Source organism: Sturnira hondurensis, unplaced genomic scaffold (genome assembly GCF_014824575.4).
Source record: "Sturnira hondurensis isolate 20B ecotype Veracruz unplaced genomic scaffold, ASM1482457v3 Scaffold0001872, whole genome shotgun sequence".
Lineage (NCBI taxonomy): Eukaryota > Metazoa > Chordata > Mammalia > Chiroptera > Phyllostomidae > Sturnira > Sturnira hondurensis.
The window spans coordinates 13,524,910-13,544,589 of record NW_028074503.1 but is presented as its reverse complement, the minus strand read 5'-3'; the positions used below and the strand labels follow the sequence as shown (position 1 = coordinate 13,544,589).

At 37.1% G+C, this 19,680-nt stretch overlaps 1 protein-coding gene across 3 annotated transcripts in view; it reads left to right on the top strand.

Moving 5' to 3' along the window:
• Positions 1–695: 695 nt before the first annotated feature.
• The window catches only part of RPRD1A (regulation of nuclear pre-mRNA domain containing 1A), a 55,543-nt gene continuing 36,558 nt past the window's right edge, over positions 696–19,680 (top strand). Inside the window, exon 1 of one of the 3 annotated variants that reach the window (XM_037033074.1) lies at positions 696–971. In XM_037033074.1, the coding sequence (XP_036888969.1) occupies positions 821–971 (151 nt within the window). In that variant the 5' untranslated portion in view covers positions 696–820. The remainder of the gene's footprint in view (positions 972–19,680) is intronic. The other 2 variants (XM_037033066.1, XM_037033057.1) reach the window with 2 other exon arrangements.

The window sequence follows — 19,680 nt, the reverse complement described above, 5'->3', positions numbered from 1 at the left end:
AATATAGACACAGCTTAAGGACTCCAATTCTGATCCTCTCTCTGACACCACTATTGATATACTGTATATTCTAGACCTTTTGCAATGCATTTACATACTTAAGAATTCATAAAATTTTGTAAAGTATACTTTTATAAAACAAACGTTATACCGTACTTTTCCTTGTGCAATTAACAAACAAAACCCTATCCACCACTCGATTTATTTATCTTTTAAACTCTTCATAAGTACCACAATTAATTCAGCCGTGTGCCTGCTCTCAATGCCCCAACTCTTCACCGTGACTGAGCTGGACAGAACTAGTACATAAAGAGCTCCTTGTGCAATCACGCTGGTGTTTCCCTAGCATCGACAGCAATTAATGAAATTGCAGGGCCACAGGAAGGGGTATTTTAAAATATGTCATTCCACATAATCTTTAAAATGCCTGAACCAATTTACACGCCTATGTAGAGATTTTTAATCACCCCTTTCTCAGAACTGATAGTTTTCTTCTACTGAGAGCTCCAGGCCAGGCAAACCCCGCCCAACCGCCTGGCTCAGACTCCGCATGCCCCGGCCCACCCCGCCGGCGCCGGATTCGCCCTCCTGCGCCTCTCGGAGGTCCCGCCTCTCGGCCTTGCCTCTTCCGAGGGTGGACCGTGACGTCACTGCCGGACGGACGCCATCTTGCTGGTTTGCGGCGGGGCTTGGATGTAGAGTCGGCGGTGGCGAGGGCGTGGGGAAGGGTGGGGTGAGGGGGCGAGGCTGCAGCTAGTGCGGCGAAACTCTCCTCCCCTCTGCCCCACAGCGTGGGACGGCGTGAACCGGTGTCGGAGGCATGTCCGCCTTCTCTGAGGCGGCGCTGGAGAAGAAGCTGTCGGAGTTGAGCAACTCGCAGCAGAGCGTGCAGACCTTGTCCCTGTGGCTCATCCACCACCGCAAGCACTCGCGCCCTATCGTGACCGTGTGGGAGCGGGAGCTGCGTAAAGGTGAGTCGCCCGGGACCCCCAGCCCACCTCCTCGGAAGCCCCATTCCCCCAGTGACCCCAGCTCCGGGCCGCCTGCCACTCCCCTAACCCGGTTCCCCCGGCTCCCAGGCTCCGGTGTCCCGGGGGTTTGGAAGAGCAGCGTGCACTGCGCTTCCCGCAAAGTCGGCACTTCGTAGGTATCGCTGAATAAAGGAGCAAACGAGTTAAAAAGAGCTATTGATTAAACACAGAAATAGTAACCAGGGCCTCAAGACTCCGCACCTAATTAGGGCCAGAAATTCAGGCAGTCAGGTATTTTTTTTTTTTCATTCTGCACATCAGTAATGGAGGCTGGGTAAGGAGAAAGGTAGGGGAGTGTGGAAAGGAAAAGATCCGTGTGGGCTTGGGAGTTACTGCCATCATTTCTGTAATACATCGACTCAGTCGTGTAAAATCAATAAAGGGATCGGAGTTTTAGAACTGCTGGGGAGTGTACAATAAGATGTGTAATGCAGTGGAAGGACTCCTGAATTTGTAGGTTTTGCACTTGGATTGGGCAGATTTCTTAATTCGGTATTGCATTTTGCCTCACCTGAATGTGAGAGTTGGATTAAGTGATCTAAGGGCCTTTCTTGCTCAGTGATTATATGTGAGTGAGTCTGGGGCAGTGCCTTAGTTTGCAGAACCTTCGATAATGCTTCTGTAGATGAAGTTAACTTTTGAGCAGTAGTCTGCTGTCACTAAACGATCCAGAATCATTTCACTTCTGCACCTTTATCTGTAAGAACTGATTGTTTGTTAATGCGGCTGGAGTTTTTAAAAATTCATTTGCTTAATCTGGGTTTGTACGTTCTTAACTCATTGGGTAGAGAGAGTGGGCACTCTTCATTGCTGTTTCAGATATTCTGATGTAGGGAAAAGATTGTTATTTATTAATTACGGGGTTTAATAAACCATTATGAATCAAAACATGCCCGTTTACGGCCCATATGAAAGCTCTGTGATTGTATTAATATGAGAGCCAGTGTAGCATTGGCTATATAGACTGGAGACAAATTATCCTTCTCTTATGTGATTGCTTGTGGTTGATTCAGTAGAAGAAATTGATTTAGAGGTCCATTTTTTAGTTCATATATATGTGTATGTGTATTGACTCTCAAGGAGAAATTTATTTTCTGTGAGTAGCCAGAAAGGTTTGAGAAATCTGGATATAAAGATCTGGAAAATAAACTATGAACTTCGAGAAGGCAGGAATTATCTTTGCTTTTAAAGCTTACTAGATTTCAAAATCAGCAACAGGCTTATCCTCTTTTGGGGGCGGGGTAGAGCATTTAGAAACATATGTAATCAGTAATGGATTGATACCAGACTGTTTTGAGAAGTACCACAAGTCGACAGAAAAATGGTGTCAGTAGAAAAATGGCAGTGCGGTTAAAGGCATTTCACATGATAGGAAACTTGAAAGGCCAATAAGTGATACTCAATTTAATCAGAAAAAAAAAATAAAGCAGTGAAGTACCACTTTATATTCTTTAGCTTGCAAAATTTAAAAGTATGACAATACTAGGAGTTGGTGAGAATGAGGAGAAACACAAACTTTTTTATGCTGCTGGTTGGAATGTAAAAAGATCAGCTTAACAACCTCTAATAAAGTTGAACGTAATATATCCTTTGACCCAGAAGTTTTATTTGTTTTCTTTCTAGGAATAATATCCTAGAAATTAGTACTTGTGCTCAGGGAATTATGTTTATTGCAGTCTGTTAATAGCTAAATTAGTTATACTATGGACAAATAAACATATTGTGATATTTATACAATCTATACTGTCCAGCAGTTATCATAAATGAATTAGAGCTACATGAAACATGGTGGTTAAAAAAACAACAATAAACAAAACGTTGAGCTGAGAAAGCAAAGTGCAGATGGTATTCCATTTAGTAGTTTGAAACAGGAGAAAAAACCACTATGGTTTTCAGATATCTGTAGTTTCAGTTACACGCATACTAAGGATTAACACTATATTCTAAGATAGTGGTGGTGACAGAAACATACAAACCCATACAGAATTTTTTTTAAGATTTTATTTATTTACTTTTTATAGAGAGAGGGAAAAAAGTATGGAGAGAGAGAGAGGTAGAGAAACATCAATGTGCAAGAGATACATCCATCAGTTGCCTTTCGCCCACCACCAGGTACCTGGCCCTCAACCCAGGCATGTGCCCTGACTGGGAATTAAACTGATGACCTTTTGGTTTGCAGGCCAGTGCTCAATCCACTCAGTCACACCAGCCAGGTCCCTGTAGAGAATCTTTATTAGAGTTTATTTTAGCCAAACTGATGACATAGGGCAGAGAGCAAGATCTAAAATGCTCTGGGTAATAACAGTTTTACAGCTTTTGTGCATTTGAAATTCAGGAGGGGAAAACAAGGCAGGAATTGGATTACAGGATAGTTAACAAGATTATGTGTTCTCTTGAGGGTTATGTGTTCTCTTGAGAATACCCTTTCAGGGGTATTCTGATATTTCAAAGGTTTGTCAATTTAGCTGCATTAAGTACAATGCGCGGGTGGGGCTGGCTGAAAAACCTTCCGTTAAAGAAGTTACAGACCTGGAGCAGGACTCCCCACCATGATCTGCCTGGTTAGGAATTTATGATGAGATCACCCTGTGAGGTTACTTCCCATAGACCCCTTTTATTTGTCTATAGTGTTTAGAAGAAATGAAAATGAATTCATGTTATCTTATAGACCACATAATTTTAAAAAATTGATACAAATGTCAGAATGATAAGCTCTGTTATTTCTTAGCTGTGTTGATGTTTTCATTATGTATAAATGCTTATAATTAGAAAAGTTAAAGACATATAAATAGGTGCTTTAGGAGGAAAATGATGTTGGGTGATGCTGGTAGTGATTGTAATAGTGGCGGGGAAGGTCAGGATGCTGTGCCGGGCAGTTCTCAGTTCTGGGATTTTCTGCCAAGGGCTTCCTTTCTTGATTCATGACTGTCTTTGTAGGTGTAGCCTTTTCATCCTCACCCCTCTCTCCAGTTTTGCCAGTCATTTTAGGATTCTCCATCTCCTGTGGCTTAATGATAATGGCAGTAATTTACTGAATACAAGACATTGTTTTAGCCATTTTAATGTGGTATCTTGAATGCTCATATTATATCTGCAAAATAAGGATTTATGAAAGGAATAGATCAAATTTAAAATAAATAAACTAAGGAAAATTGGTTGAACATTTTCTATTAAGTTAGACCCTCTTTAGTTGCTTGAAGTGTTCAAAGAAGACAAAAATGTGACATTGGAAGGAAACATTACTGTTTAAAATATAAGAATGAATATGTAAAATATGTCAGACATGGTACTCCTTCAATTATGAAGATTTCCCCTCTTTTTCTACCTGCTTTATCTTTGTCTCCTGAAAGAATTTCAGTTTGGAGGGATATACCCAAGGCCTTTATGAAGACCAAGTAGCTGTACTACTTTCCCTGACAAATGCAATAGAGTGTGATCAGAATTGTAAGTGACCATTTTGTTGTTATGTAATGGCTTTATTGAGATATAATGAACATGCCACACAATTCACCCTTTTAAAATATACAGCTCAGTGGTTGTAAAACCATCACCACACTCAATTTTAGAACATTTTTTATCCTCAAAAAGAAACTCTATGCTTTTTAGCCCTCATCCCTCAAACTCTCCCCCCACCTTCCCTAGCCTTAGGCAACCGTCAGTTTACCTTATTTTACCATGTATAATGTGCACCCATGTTTTTGGCCTAAACTTTGAGGAAAAAAATCTTTAGTTCTAATTTTTTAATTCAATTTTTATTTATTTACATTAAGAAAAAATCAATTATCATATTCCAGGGTATTGTTTTGCATACAGGTTTCATTATTGTTTTCTAGAGTTACACTTTTAATGCATAAGCATAAATAAAAGAATTAAAAACATTTATATAGATATAGAATTAGTATTGCCCATGTATAATGCGCATCCTCATTTTCCCTCAAAATTTGGGCCGTAGTGCACATTACACATGGCAAAATATGGTACTTTGTCTCTATAGATTTGCCTGGTCTTACCATTTCATTAAATGGAATCATACTATTTGTGGTCTTTTGTGCCTGGCTTCCTCTGATTGACATGTTTTCCAGACTCATCCATGTTGTAGCATGTATCAAGTACTTCATTCCTTTTTGTGGTGCTATTATAACCCATTATATGAATTTTTCCTTCTATCAGTTGATAGACATTGGATTGTTTTCACTTCTAAGATGTTAAAAATAATGTTGCTGTGAGCATTTGCACACAGGTTATTGTGTGGATTTGTTTTCATTTTTCTTAGATAGATACCTAGGAGTAGAAGAATTAGGTCATCATATAGAAACTACATACAACCTTTTGAGGAACTGCCAGACTATTTTCCACAGTGACTTCATCATTATACGTTTCTAATAATGGTGCATGAGGATGCAATTTCTCCACATCTCTGCCAACACTTATTATCTCTTTTTTTATTATAGCCCCTCCCCCGTATGTAAAGTGATATCTTGTGATTTTGATTTGCCTTTCCATGATGACTAAAGATTTTGAGCATATTTTCATGTGCTTGTTGATTGGCCTTTTGTACAGTCTTGTAAGTGTTCTTGTAAGTATTCTACGTACATGTCACTTGTTGCATCTGTGACTTACAAAGATTTTCTCCCTGAGTAGTCTTCTCACTTTCAGAGCAGCAGTCCCCAACCATTTTGGCACCAGGAACCTGTTTCATGGAAGACAATTTTTCTTCAGCTGGGGTTGTGGGGGTGGTTTGGGGATGATTCAAATACACTACATTTATTGTGCACTTTATTATTATTACATTGTAATAGATAGTGAAATAATTATACAACTAACTCAGCCACATGCTAGGGTTAGCATGTGGGCTTACCAAAACTGTGACCGAGATAAGTGTGCAGTGCAGGAAAGAGGCGCAGATGGAAGTGATAAATAAAATAATAAGTGGGCCACGAGCAGACTGAAGTAAGTGTCAGATTATGACTTAAAGCCAGCTACCATGGCAGCAGTACAATTGAAGTACATCAGCTCACCTGCCATTGTGAAGTCTGCAAGCAGTGGATTTATTATGGCCTCTGTGCAGCCAGACCTCTCTGCTGGAGATAATGTGTGTTTGCAGCCGCTCCCCAGCACTAGCACCACTGCCTCAGCTCCACCTCAGATCACTAGGCATTGGATTCTCGTAAGGAGCAGGCACCCTAGGCCCCTCGCGTGCACAGTTCACAGCAGAGTCCCCACTCCTATGAGACTCTAATGCTGCGGCTGATCTGACAGGAGGCAGAGCTCAGGAGGTGACGGGAGTGATGGGGAGCGGCTATAAATACAGACAAAGCTTAGATGCCGTCTGGTCCTTAGCCTGGGGTTTGGGGACCCCTGCATTAGAGAATATTAATTAACTCTACTTAGTATCTTCTTTGTGTCAGGCATTGGATATTGTACTGATAAAGTTTTTGAGCCCTGGCTGCGCGGGCCTGCGAACCAGACATTCGTGGTTCAATTCCCAGTCAGGGCACATTCCTGGGTTGCAGGCCAGTTCCCAGCAGGGGCCAGTTCCCAGCAGGGGATGCACAAGAAGCAACCATACATTGATGTTTCTCTTCCTCTCTCCTTCCCTTCCCCTCTAAAGATAAATAAATAAAATATAAAAAAGAAAACAAAGTTTTTATGTCATATATTTTAATAAAAAAAAATAACAAGGAAAGCAAGTTTGTTCCTGCCTTTATAGAACTTATGGGAAGGGCAAAAAGCAAGAAATTTTTCATTAAGCCCATTTAAGGAGGAAAACTGTAAGTAGTTAAGATGGTGAGGGGAAATTATCTCTTTAGACTGAGTTTTACTAAAAAAACAAACACAAGAACCTTTTTGACCCAGCTATTCCATAAGGAAAGGGGGCATTCAGCCACTGGGAATATATGAAAATGCTGAGGTGAATTTCAGCCTTTGAATGTTTGTTATTGTTTTTCTCCCAGTTGGCAACTAAATGTTAGATTCTTTAAGGTGAGATTTTCCTTGTATTGTAATCATTTGTTAAAATCAGCACTTTGTTTTCAATAACACTATATTATACATTTTCACAGAACTAATTATCACTTTTTAAAATTGATTTTTAGAGAAAGAGGGAGAGGGAGAGAGAAATCGATTTTGCATTCATTGGTTGAATTTTGTATGTGCATTCATTGGTTGAATCTTGTATGTGCCCTGACCAGGGATGGAATCCACAGCCTTGATGTACGGAGTCAACAGTTTAACCAACTGAGCTATCCAGCCAGGGCCCTAATTATCACTTATAGTGAGTGCATTATTGGTAAGGGGGTTATGTGTTGGTTAGCAGTAGAAAGTGGGCCCCTTCAAATAGTGGTTTTCCTTTTTCAGTTTTTAGCCTCCATACCCCAGCCTATTGCCTTTGGTGAAGTTCTTAAATATGTTGAATTAACATTTATATTGATGAATATGGTTCGAGGTTTGTAAAATAATTACTGTGGTTTGAGGATTGAAACAATTACTGTGCATTCTTAACTTACTTGGTTTAAGAAATTTATTCTTAATTTATTTGGCTTTAGAAAAACAGAAAAGGCAAAGAACATTTTTGATGTTTTAAATACGTAGCGGTATAATCCTTAAAATGAAGGGATTCTATTTCGAATTGATACTTCATTAGCTTTAATACTGTCTGGTACTGTTACTTGCTTCTCTTTTAGGGTTAGAATTGAACAGGTAGATGGAATTTGTGTTTCCCCAGTTCTTAAACCTGAAAGTGTTTGGTGTGCTCAAACTGCATGGCTCTCATGAACGCCCATGTGGTCATTAACTAGCTTCAATTCTTTGTTAACAACTAAACAAAAGTTAATTTCTTAAAATATCATTAAATGTCTAGCCAGTATATGTTTCCTTGATTGTCTCCCATTTTATTCTTTTTTAGCCATTTGTTTGTATCAGGATCCAAGTAGAGTTCATTTATTGCATTTGATAATTGTATTCCTTAAGTCCCATTACATCTATGGATACCCTTTCTTTCATTTTAACTTATTCTTTGAAAAAAACAAATTGGTTGTTCTACAGGAATTCTCAGTCTAGAGCAGGGATTCTTAGACTGTATGATTTAAGGAGTTTTACTCTCTTAAATATTACTGTTATTTATGTGGGTTTATGTCTATCTGTAGTTACATTAGAAATTAAGATGTTTAAAAATATTTACTTATTTTAAATTCACAATACCGAATTGATTTTATGTTAACAAAATGATATTTTTAGTGAAAAATAACTTTTCTAAAAATTATTAGAGAAATGAGTAATTGTGTTACATTTTGCAAATCTTTATGTATCTTAGTTGAAGAGAGCTGGATTGTTATGTCTGCCTTCACATTGTCTTTCTGTATTATGTATCGCATGTCCTCACTGTATGCACGTGAGAGAATGAGAGTGTTGTGAAAATAGTTCTGATTTCATGGACCCTGTGAAAGAGTTTTGAGGACCCTAGGGATCCACAGACCCTATTCTGAAAACTAGGCAGTTTCCTATAAATTGGTGGAAATTGGTTTATCAAGAGGCTAGGACACATTGCTTTGCCTTAAGCAGACATGTTTCTTCCAAAATATTAATTCCTACTCATTGTGAACTTAAACTGAATTGATATTTACTTTTGGCCTATAATGTAATTTACTTTAAGTTCTCTTATTACAACATAATATTTTTTAAGTTAATGTTTTCATACTGGTTTTGCTGCTGCAAAATTTAATTTAAGCAATTTCCCTAACATTTCTAATAAAAATAAAGGTAGGCTCCTTCATTAAACAAACATAACTTGATAATCCCTAATTTTACAGGTGTATTTTGAATAAAATGAATTTTTCATTTGAAATCTATAAGGAAGAGTTTCTGTTGGTTTGCTTTGTTCAGCAAGTACGTATTGAGTTCCTGCTCCGTTGCTAGATCAAGGATGATTCAGTAGGTGAGAGAGACAGCTGTCTTCTTGGAGCTTACATGTCAGTCATGGAAATTGACTCTACTAAACTAGTAACTGCACAGTGAAACACAGGGGAAATATAACTAGGAGACTAACCATGTTAGGAATTAGGGAAAGCATCTTTGATTTGAGATTTGAAGTATGAGTAAAATTTACTAGGATCTGTATAAAGTATATAGACATAGTTTTCACTGTTGCTTTAATTGTTCAGGTGTGGTCTTATGTAGAACAGCTGTGTTTGACATTTTAAATATAAGATTTCAGTTCATAACTCCTTTTTGGACTTAGGCAGGATAAACTTAATGTATGTTTTTTTATGTTACTAAATACTCTAGTTATTTTATTAATGGCCTCAGCTAGTGATTTTAAGAGACCCTATTGATAGAAATGGTAGGTGTTAATTTATCACAGCCTTTTTTTGAGTTCATTATTACCCCCACCTATTTGAAATGGCTTCTTATCATATAAGCTTAGATATTTGCTGTATTTCTAGACTTATCATTCTGTTCCATTAGTCTATTTGTACCGCTGTATTATGTTTTCACATATGGTAGGACATTTCTCCTCTACCCCCACTCCTACCCTGCCCCCTGCAGATTGCTCTTTTTTCCCCCCGTTGAGTATTTTTATTTTGTTTTTCCATGTAAATTCTAGAATCGTCAAACTCTAGGCTTGTCAAAATCAGTATTTTTGGAGTTACCACTTCAGTTTACACATTAGCTTAAAGTGAATTCACATTTTTATGATGGCTAGTATTAGGCTGAGAATCGATAAGTCTTACTCTAATTGTATTTATTGTAATTATTATTTAAATAGTAATTACAGTGAATATTTATTGTAATAAATAATGGCTTTTGAACTTGTTCAGATGTCAGTTCATGATACTTGCAAAGCTCTGTAAAGACGACGATGAAATGTACACTTAAGATTAAAGTAACTGTTTAACTTTGCATCTGTCTAGTACAGGCTTACCAGAAGGAAGTGTCAAAGGATTATGCTAAAAGACTTAAAACTGAAAATGTGCAATTTTAATTAATGTATTTATTTAGTAATTTAGTAATGTGATTTGCATTGCTGATTTTTTGTAATGGAATACTTTGGTCCTGCTCAAGGAGCATCTTTTTGGTTCAAGAGCAAGGTTTAAAACTTTAATTTATTTAACAGATTTTGTCTACATCTTTAGTATTTGCATAAATCATATGTTCTATATTCTGTTTGATTGCTCTTTAAAACAAGTGAAATTTGCATAAGCAAGGACCATATTTTTGCTGCCTTATTATAAAAAATTTTAGATAATATCAAAATATCAAATAATATAATAATATTAACATATCATCAATAATATATTGTTAATATTAATAATAATATATTATCAATATCAATATTATTATAATAATATAATATAATAATATCAAAAATTAGTGGAGTGTAAAGAAAAGTATATCAAGAAAATGAGTTATTTTCTTAAACAGTACTTAATGATGGTTAATATTATATATCGAATTGACTGGGCTGGATATTTGGTCCAACAGTAGTCTGGGTATGTCTGTGAAGATGTTTCTGGCTGAGTTTTGAGGGTTGTTATTTATTTTCAGAGGGAGGGGAGAGAGAAAGAGAGGGAGAGGAACATTGACCGGTTGCCTCTTGCAGGCCCCCAGCATGCCTCCAACCAAGGACCTGGCCCCACAGCCCAGGCATATGCCCTGATAGGGAATCAAACCTGTGAACCTGTGCTTTGCAGACTAGTGCTCAATCCAGGGCTCTGGCTGAGTTTTAGCATTTGTATCTGTGGACTGAGTAAAGTACATTACCTTGCCTCTATCAGTTGAAGGCCTCAATAGAACAGAGGCTGACCCTCCCGTGAGTAAGAGGTAACTCTTCCTACCTGACTGCTTTCTTTCCTACCTTTGCACTCAAACTTTACTGGGTGTTGAGCCTGCTGACGTTCAGACTGGAATTACACTACGCTGTCAGCTCTCCTGGGTCTCCAGCTCACTGACTTTAGATCTTGGGAGTTGGCAGCATCCATGATCACAAGAGCCAGTTCCTTGTAGCATTATAATTTCTTTATCTGTACATACAAACCTTATTGGTTCTGTTTCCCTGGAGAAAGAACCCTGAGTAATATAGTGCTTTATCTAGATTCACTATAGTTTAATTAGTAAATTAATATTTATGATAGATTTAATTAAGTTATTTTAGAATTAAAAATGCAGTTGATATGCTGTAAGTAGCACATAAAAGATGCTTAATGTTTAAAGTAATTTCACTTTATATATTTATGGTTTGATGCTTTAGATTTTACTTCTACCATCCATATTTTGATGGCTCAGTGATCCTTTTTTTAGCCCTAGCCTCTATCACTGAATTGTATTTTTGGAGCATCTCAAATTCAACTGTGCAAAGCAACTTTTTATGTTATTTTTACCCATTCCATTTCACTTCTGTTACTCATTCTGTCTTTGCTAGTTCAGTGAAAGGCATTACTGTCTACCGGTTGCCTAAACTCAGAACTTCAGAATCATCTTGACCTCTAATACATACCTCACCTTCAGCTTTTTTATTGGTATTTTAGCAATATCTCCTTTCCCATTCATCACCTAGGTCCTCATTTTTCACTATCACTCTTCTAGTGATTAGTCTGTAATCCTGTTTGGGGGGATAATTTTCTTCTTTTGAATTCCAGTTAACATCTTAACTTTATAAAAATCTAATTTGAATTGATACCCACAGTAGCATGCAAAAAAACATTCCGATACAGCTTTCTCCCCCCTTTCTGTTATTGTCACATTATATCTTTATATGTTGTGTGCCCATTAACAGACTTATAATTATTGTTTTATGCATTTGTCTTTTAAATCAGATAGGAAACAAGAAGGAGTCACAACCAAAACTATAGTTAATACTTGCTTTAATATTTCCTTTTGTAGTTAGCTTTACTGGTATTCTTTATTTCTTTATATGGCTTCTAGTTACTATCTAGTGTCCTTTCAGTTCAGCCCGAAGGACTTCCTTTAGCATAGGACAGGTCAACTAGCAACAAACTCCTCAGCTTTTGTTTAGCTTGAAATGTCTTAATTTCTCCTTCATTATAGAAGGATAGTTTTGCTGGCTATACTAAGTGGACAGGGTATTTTTTGTTGTTGTTGTTTTTTCTTTCAGTGGTTCAAGTATGGTATCTCACTGCCTTCTGTCCTTCACATTTCTGGTGAGAAATTAGCTGTTGATCTTATTGAGGCTCCCTTATACATGACATGTCACTTCTTATGTTTTCAAAATTATGTCTTTTGATAAGTTTGATTATAATTGATCTCAGCATGGGTTTCTGAGTTCATACTTGGAGTTCATTGAGCTTCTTGGATTTGTAGATTCATGTCTTTCCTTAAGATATGGGGAGTTTTTGACCATTATTTTTTTAGATGTTCTTTATGCATGCACCTCTCTCTCCTCTTTCTGGGACTCTTAAAATGTGTATGTTTGTCAATTTGCTGGTGTTCTACAGGTCCTTAGGCTCTGTTCACTGTTCTTGATTCTTTTTATTTTTGCTCTCTCCAGACTCCATATCAATGGTGTTGTCTTCAAATTTGATGATTCTCCCTACTCTGACATTCTCCATGGCGCCACCTCCCAAGTACTTTTAACTACTATTACTGTAGCATTTATTATACTGTATTTTAATGGTTCTGCACTTAGTTTATTATTAATGAAGGACTAGACCTATTCCTTTGTTCCCTCAGAAGCCAGCTCACATTAAATATAGATGTCCAATAAATGTATTGAATAAGTTATTGCATGAAAGTTGAAAATAGGTAGAATCTGAGACTTTTAGAGCTGAAAGAAGTATTGCAGAGTATTTTGCTGTTTCTCCTAAAGATTTACCTGATTTAGGACCTTCTGATGTCTTTTTCAAATATTGAACTGTAGCCCTGGCTGGTGTAGCTCAGTGGATTGAGCGTGGCCCTGCAAACCAAAGGATCGCGGTTTGATTCCTAGTCAGGGCACATGCCTGGGTTGCAGGCCAGTTCCCAGCAGGGGACGCACGAGAGGCAACCATACATTGATATTTCTCTCCCTCTTTCCTTCCCTTCCCCTCTAAAGATAAATAAGTAAATATTTAAGAATAAATAAATAAATAAATAATGAACTGTAGTTATAAGCATTTCCTTGTTTTAAGAAGGACTACAATTTTTCAGCTTTTTCAGTCATTTTCTATATATATTCGCAGAGAAGGGGTTCTAAAGTGTGGTCAGCAGATCCCCATTGGCGGGTCACCAAGAAGACCCTTTAGAGTTTGTATGGGTCCACAAGATAAAAATTATTTTCATAATACTACTAAGAGATCCCCTGCCCCTACCTTCACTCTGTTGACATACACTTTGATGATGAAAAAGCAAAGGTGGGTAAAAACTGGTAGTGTCTCATCAAAGCAAAGCTAATAAACTATACTAATAGTCATGGTATTTTTTCATACCACATACTCGCAGCCAAAATATGTTTTGCTACTTTTCTGACTGTGCTCATCAAAGCATTTCAAATTATTAAATTTTATTAAATCTAGACTTTTGAGTGCATGTCTTTTTTATGCATGTTTTTTTCATCATGGTAAATTATACACAACATAAAATTTAATGATCTTTTAGCTCTTTATTTTTATTGGGATAAGCATAAAGTATAATCTTCTCCCTTGTAACCATTTACATTCTAAAGTTCAGTGTCATTAAGTCCATTCACAATTTTTTGTGACCATTTTCAGAACTTTTTTCATTTTCCCAAACTGAAACGCTATACCCACTAAACAATTTCTCCCCTTCCCACCCATTTAATGGTAACTCTCCATCCCCTCTTTCCCAGTCCCTGGCAACCAGCCTTCTACTCTATGAATCTGACTACACTGGGTAACCCTGATAAGTGAAATTACACAATTTGTTCTTTTGTGACTAGCTTATTTAATTTAACATGAGGTCTTCAGGGTTTATTTGTGTTGTAGGGTATGTCAGCCTATTTAAGGCTGAATAATAGTCCATTGTGTATATTTACCACATTTTATTCATTCATCCGTGATGGTAGGATTGTTTCCACTTGTGTCTATTGTGACTAATGCTGCTGTGAAAATGGGTGTACAGAAATCTGAGTCCTTTCTTCAGGTCTTTTGAGTATGTACCCAGAAGTGGAATTGCTGGTTGGTATGGTAATTCTGTTTAATTTTTATACCGTTCATAGCGGCTGTAATGTTTTATATTCCCCATTTTCTGCACATGCTTGTTTTGATTTATTTTGAAAAAAGTTCACCCCATTGGGTGTGGGATGGTATCTGCTTGTGGTTTTAATTTGTGTTTTCATAATGACTAGTGTGGCTCTATGTGAGGGTTTATTTCTGGGCTCTATTCCATTCCATGGTCTATATGTCTATTCTTACATCTGTATCATATTACATTTGACCCTTGAACAATGTGGTGGTTATGGGCACCAACCCCTAGTGCATGAAAAATTGGCATATGACTTTTGACTCCCCCCAAACGTTGCTAAGAGCCTAATGTTGACTGGAAGCTTTACCAGTAACATGAACAGTCAATTAACACATTTTGTATGTATTGTATGTATTACATACTGTATTCTTAATACAGTAAGCTAGACCAAAAAAAGGTAAGAAAATCATTCAAAAAATTTATTGGTAGTATTTTTTTTAAATTAGCATATAAGAGCACTCATGCAGTTCAAATCTGTGTTGTTCAATGGTTAATTTTATTCTAATTAGTGTAGTTTTATCGTACATTGAGATTAGGAAGTACAAGTTTCCAATTTTTTTTTAAAGATTTTTTTGGCTGTTTGGGGTGAGAATCTACATGAATTTTAGGATGGATTTTTCTTTTTCTCCAAAAATGCTATTTGTAGTTTGGTACTACATTTACTCTTCCAATTCATAAACATGGGATGTATTTCAATTTCTTTCTTTCATTTCTTTCAGCAGTATTTTGTATTTTTCAGTGTACAAGCTTTGATTGAATTTATTCCTAAATATTTTATTGCTTTTGTATAACTGTATATGCAGTTATTTTCTTAGTTTCTTTTTGGATTGTTCATTTTTTATTTAAGACTACAGTGTTGATTTTGTATCTTGCAACTATGCTGCATATGTCTTATTAGCTCTGAAAGTTTTTATTGTGAAATCTGGAGGGTTTTCTAAAAGTAAGATTGTATCATCTGTGAACAGAGATCATTTTACCTCTTTTTGTGTGTGTGTGTGTCTATATAGAATTTCCAATAACAGGTTGAATAAAAGTTGTGAAATTGGACATCCTTCTCTTGTTCCTGAATAATAGGGGGCAAGCTTTCAATCTTTGCTTTTAAATACAGTGTTAGATGTGAGTGCATATCTTTTTAATAATCTGTAAGAAAACAGGAAAGACACATATGTGTAAAGTACTGTGTGCTGAGCATTCTGTAGGAAATACACTTTTGTGATTGTTAGAGTATTGAGTGAAACCAACTGCTTTTTTCATGGAGCACCATTTTTATTTGGAGGGGGTGGGGATTGACAGCCCTGGCCCAGTGGTTAGTTGGTTGGAGCATCATGCTTTACACCTAAAGGTTGCAGGTTTGGTTCCTGGTCATGGCACATACCTAGGTTGTGGGTTTGATCCCTGGTCAGGACATGTATAGGAGGCAGCCAATTGATGGTTCTCTTTCATATCGATGTTTTTCTCTCTTCCTGGCTCACTCTCTAAAATCAATAAAACATGTGTCCTCAAGTGAGGGTTAAAAAAAAAGACAGGAACTCTGGTTATTCCGACATGGGTATTTGGCAGGTGTTTTCTCAAAAGTGAGTGTAGTGAGGCCGTTTTGTTGAGGAAGAAAACTGGCAGTATTTGTTTCCTGTTATGAAATTCAAGGTTTCAGGCAAAAGTTCAAAATTTGGAAAATCTGTATCTGTCACCATGAGCATGAAAACTTTCCAATACTTTTTAACTCTCTGCCAGTGAAAGCGATAGTGATATTTACAAATGTGATTTTTGATACTGCCTAATGTAATGTTTCAACAATTGGAACGTCTCTGTAACTCAGGGAACCATTTTTCAAAAGACCAATGCATGATGTGACAAAATTATGCATAAGTGAAAGATCCATTCAAAGAGCATGGCAGGCTAAAGGATTTTAATGTGACAATGTGTTTTAAAGTTTGTCGATATGTTTTCAGATTTTACATTATAATTTAGAATCTTAAAAACCACAATGTGCCCTGACTGGTGTAGCTCAGTGGACTGAGTGCAGGCCTGCAAAACCAAAGGATTGCGGTTCGATTCCCAGTCAGGCTACATGCCTGGGTTGCAGGCCAGTTGCCAGCAGGGGACCCACGAGAGGCAACCATACATTGATATTTCTCTCCCTCATTCCTTTCCTTCCCCTCTAAAAGATAAATAAATAAAGTCTTTAATACCGCCCCCCCCCACACACACACACAATGTGTTGGGTTTTGGAGTGGTTTCAGAGAAAGACATCCACAATTATCTGTGGAGGCTATTAAAATACTTTCCTCTTGACTGGCTGTATATCTGGGTAAGGCTTGCTTGTTTATTTTTTCAATTACATCCACCAAAACAATACATTGTGGGTAAGTTTTAGAAATTTACTTGTTTAACAAATGTTATTTATGTTAATATAATATTTTTCTGTTTTTGCTTTTGCATGAAATAATACATATTTTAAAATTTTCAATAAGTTAGGCATGGTAGGTATAGCTTGTGTGAACAAAAGCTCTTTGGAGTTCTCAATAATTATAAGAGAATGAAGGGGAATGAGACCAGAAAATTTGAGAACTGCTGTCAGATTAAGAGAGACCATGAATGTTTTACATTAATTTTGTTTATATAATTTTAACTTTGCCTAACTTATTGTAGTAACTTTCAGTTTTTAAAACATTAGCTTTCAGATCTTTTAGTTAATGGAGTGAAATGACTATTAATAATCTATAAAAATAGATAATGTCTGGAGTTTTTTCCAACCACCCTCTCTGGGAGTGTATACATAGTGATTCACATTAAGAGGTCTTAATGTGAAATTTAAAAAAAAAATACTGTTTGTTTTTAGATAATTGTAGGTTCGTACTAAGTTGTAAGAAACAATAGAGAGCATGTGTACCCTTTGCCGACTTCTTCCAGTGGAAACTGGAATCATGCAAAGCTAGTTTTCTATTATAATTTTTTAAACTAGATATTGCCAAACAACACCACAGCTGTGATATTGACATTGATATATGCAAGATATAGAACATTTTCATCATCACAGGGAGCCTTCATGTTGCCTTTTCATAGCCACATCCACTTCATTCCTGGCACACCTCCTACTTATCCTTGGTTTGCCAAATATTTTTCTTTCTTTTTTTTAAAGTATTTTGTTGATGTGTGTGTGTGTGGTTTTTTTTTTAAGATTCCATTTGTTTATTTTTAGAGAGGGGGAAGGTAGGGAAAAGAGAGGAAACATTGATCAGTTGCCTGGTGCACACAGCCCACAACCCAGGCATGTTCCCTGAACCTGCAACCCCTTGGTTGGCAGGCCACACTCAGTCCACTGAGCCATACCAGCCAGGGCTGGGTGTTAACTAAACTTACTGCAACAGTCACTTCACAATCTATGTCATCACTTCACCATTATGTTGCACACCTTGCATTTATACAGTGATGTTTGCCAATTATATCTCAATAGAACTGGTGGGGGAGCAGCTTTTTTAAAATTGATTTTTTTCTTCTCTTTTGTTTTCAGTTTTATTGATTTCTGCTTTTACTTGCTATTTCTTCCTTGTGTTTGCTTGGGTTTTGCCCTTATTCCATGTCCTTTACGTGGGGGCTCAGATTATCGATTTGAGATTTGTTTATCTCTTGTTTCTCAGCACTGCTTCAGCTTTATCCCACACATTTTGATACGTTGTGTTTTCAACATATTTGTATATGCTAGTTGAAGTGTAGTTATGAAGGCTGCCTTAAAAGCTTGGTCACATCATTCTACTATCTCTGCCATCTTCACGTTTGCATCTGTTCATTGTTTCCTAAAATTCACTTTGAAATCCTTCTGTTTCTTGGTATAATGAGTGGTTTTTAATTGACCTATATAGTTTTGGGGGGGGTGGTATTGTTATGAGGCACTGCATCTTATTTAATCTCGTTTAGCTGTATTCTCTAACACTACCCCATCAAGGGATGGAGATGCTTGTTATATTGATGTGTACAAGTGGGAGCCGCTACTCCCCAGTAGACTGCCTTTGGTGCCACAGCGTTGGGGGAAGGAATGGAGAGAGCCCCAGCACCATTGGGCCATGTGAGGGTCCTAGCTCACCACTGGGCCTTCTGCCCCACTGGGAAATGCCTCCTGCTGTTGGGTGGGGGTGGAAGCCCAGGCTCTCTGCTTTGCCATCTGTGACACCATTCTGGAGAGGTGTTGGGGCCCACATTATAGCCTTGCTTTCCATTTAGCCTTTGCTGGTGTGGATTGTGAGTGTTTACCTGGAGTTGATTAGTTATTGTCCAAGTTTTCCGTCTTACTAGGCTGCCGTTTTCCTGGTCTTTTGGCTAGACGGAGAAGGCTTCAGTTAGAAGTTTTTATGTCTGCACCTGTTACGATTTCTGGGTTGCTGGCTTCTTCAACTCCCAATCTGAGATAATAGGGCAAAAATAAAACCCAGGGGACTTAATTTGTGTTGTTCCTTGGCTCCCAAGGCCCCTTGCCAGTGTACCTTCTTTTTTTTGTCTGTAATTTTATTTATAATGCCCACAGTTTGTAATTGTACTTTGTAGAAATACTGGGGAAAAGTACGTCTGCTTTGTATTCCTGGAAGCAGAAGTCCCTACAAATGAGTCTTTATATTGGAATTGGGACACATCATTTGGAACTTGGAGACCAGTGTTTTCCAATAGTATTTACTTGTCTTTGATATTGTAGGATACTTTCTGGTTCTCATGTTGTATTACTATTTTAACAAGCTTACTTTAACATAACTGTGCTAAACACTAACTTTCTGTTGGTTTAAAATTTGCATTTGTTATAAAATTTAAAATAGAACAGTAGTATATAAAATTGATAAGTAAAAAGTTCATTGCAAAGGGATCATTTATGCATCCATAAATTCAGGGTAATCTATAAGGAATTTTGTTTGTTTTTATTTTTTAACAAAACTTTAAAGCTAATTCTAAAGATCAGTGGGAAAGGTAAATGTGGGAAAGAGCCAAGGCTGTTTTTATCTGTGAATTTTGACAGTTTTGAAGGGAAAACAGTAATGAAGGTAGTGTGCCTTGTTAGGTTATCATGCAAACTTCAAAGACTTTAAAATCAGAATAGCCCTGATTAGTGTGGTTCAGTGGATTGAGCACTGGCCTGTGAACCAAAGGATCGTGGTTTGATTCCCAGTCAGGGCACATGCCTGGGTTGCAGGCCAGTTCCCAGCAGGGGACCCATGAGAGGCAACCATACACTGATATTTCTCTCCCTCTTTCCTTCCCTTCTAAAGATAAATAAATAAAATCTAAAAAAATAAATAACACTTTTTTAGAATTAAAAAATAAAATAAAATCAGAACAGTATGGTGTTGATCCAGGAATAGGAATACATGAGAAAGGATTTATGAGGAGACCCATTTTATATGGGCATGTGGTAAACCAGGTACTTTAAATTCATGAAAGAAGGGATGAAATATTAATAAATGCATCTTAGATT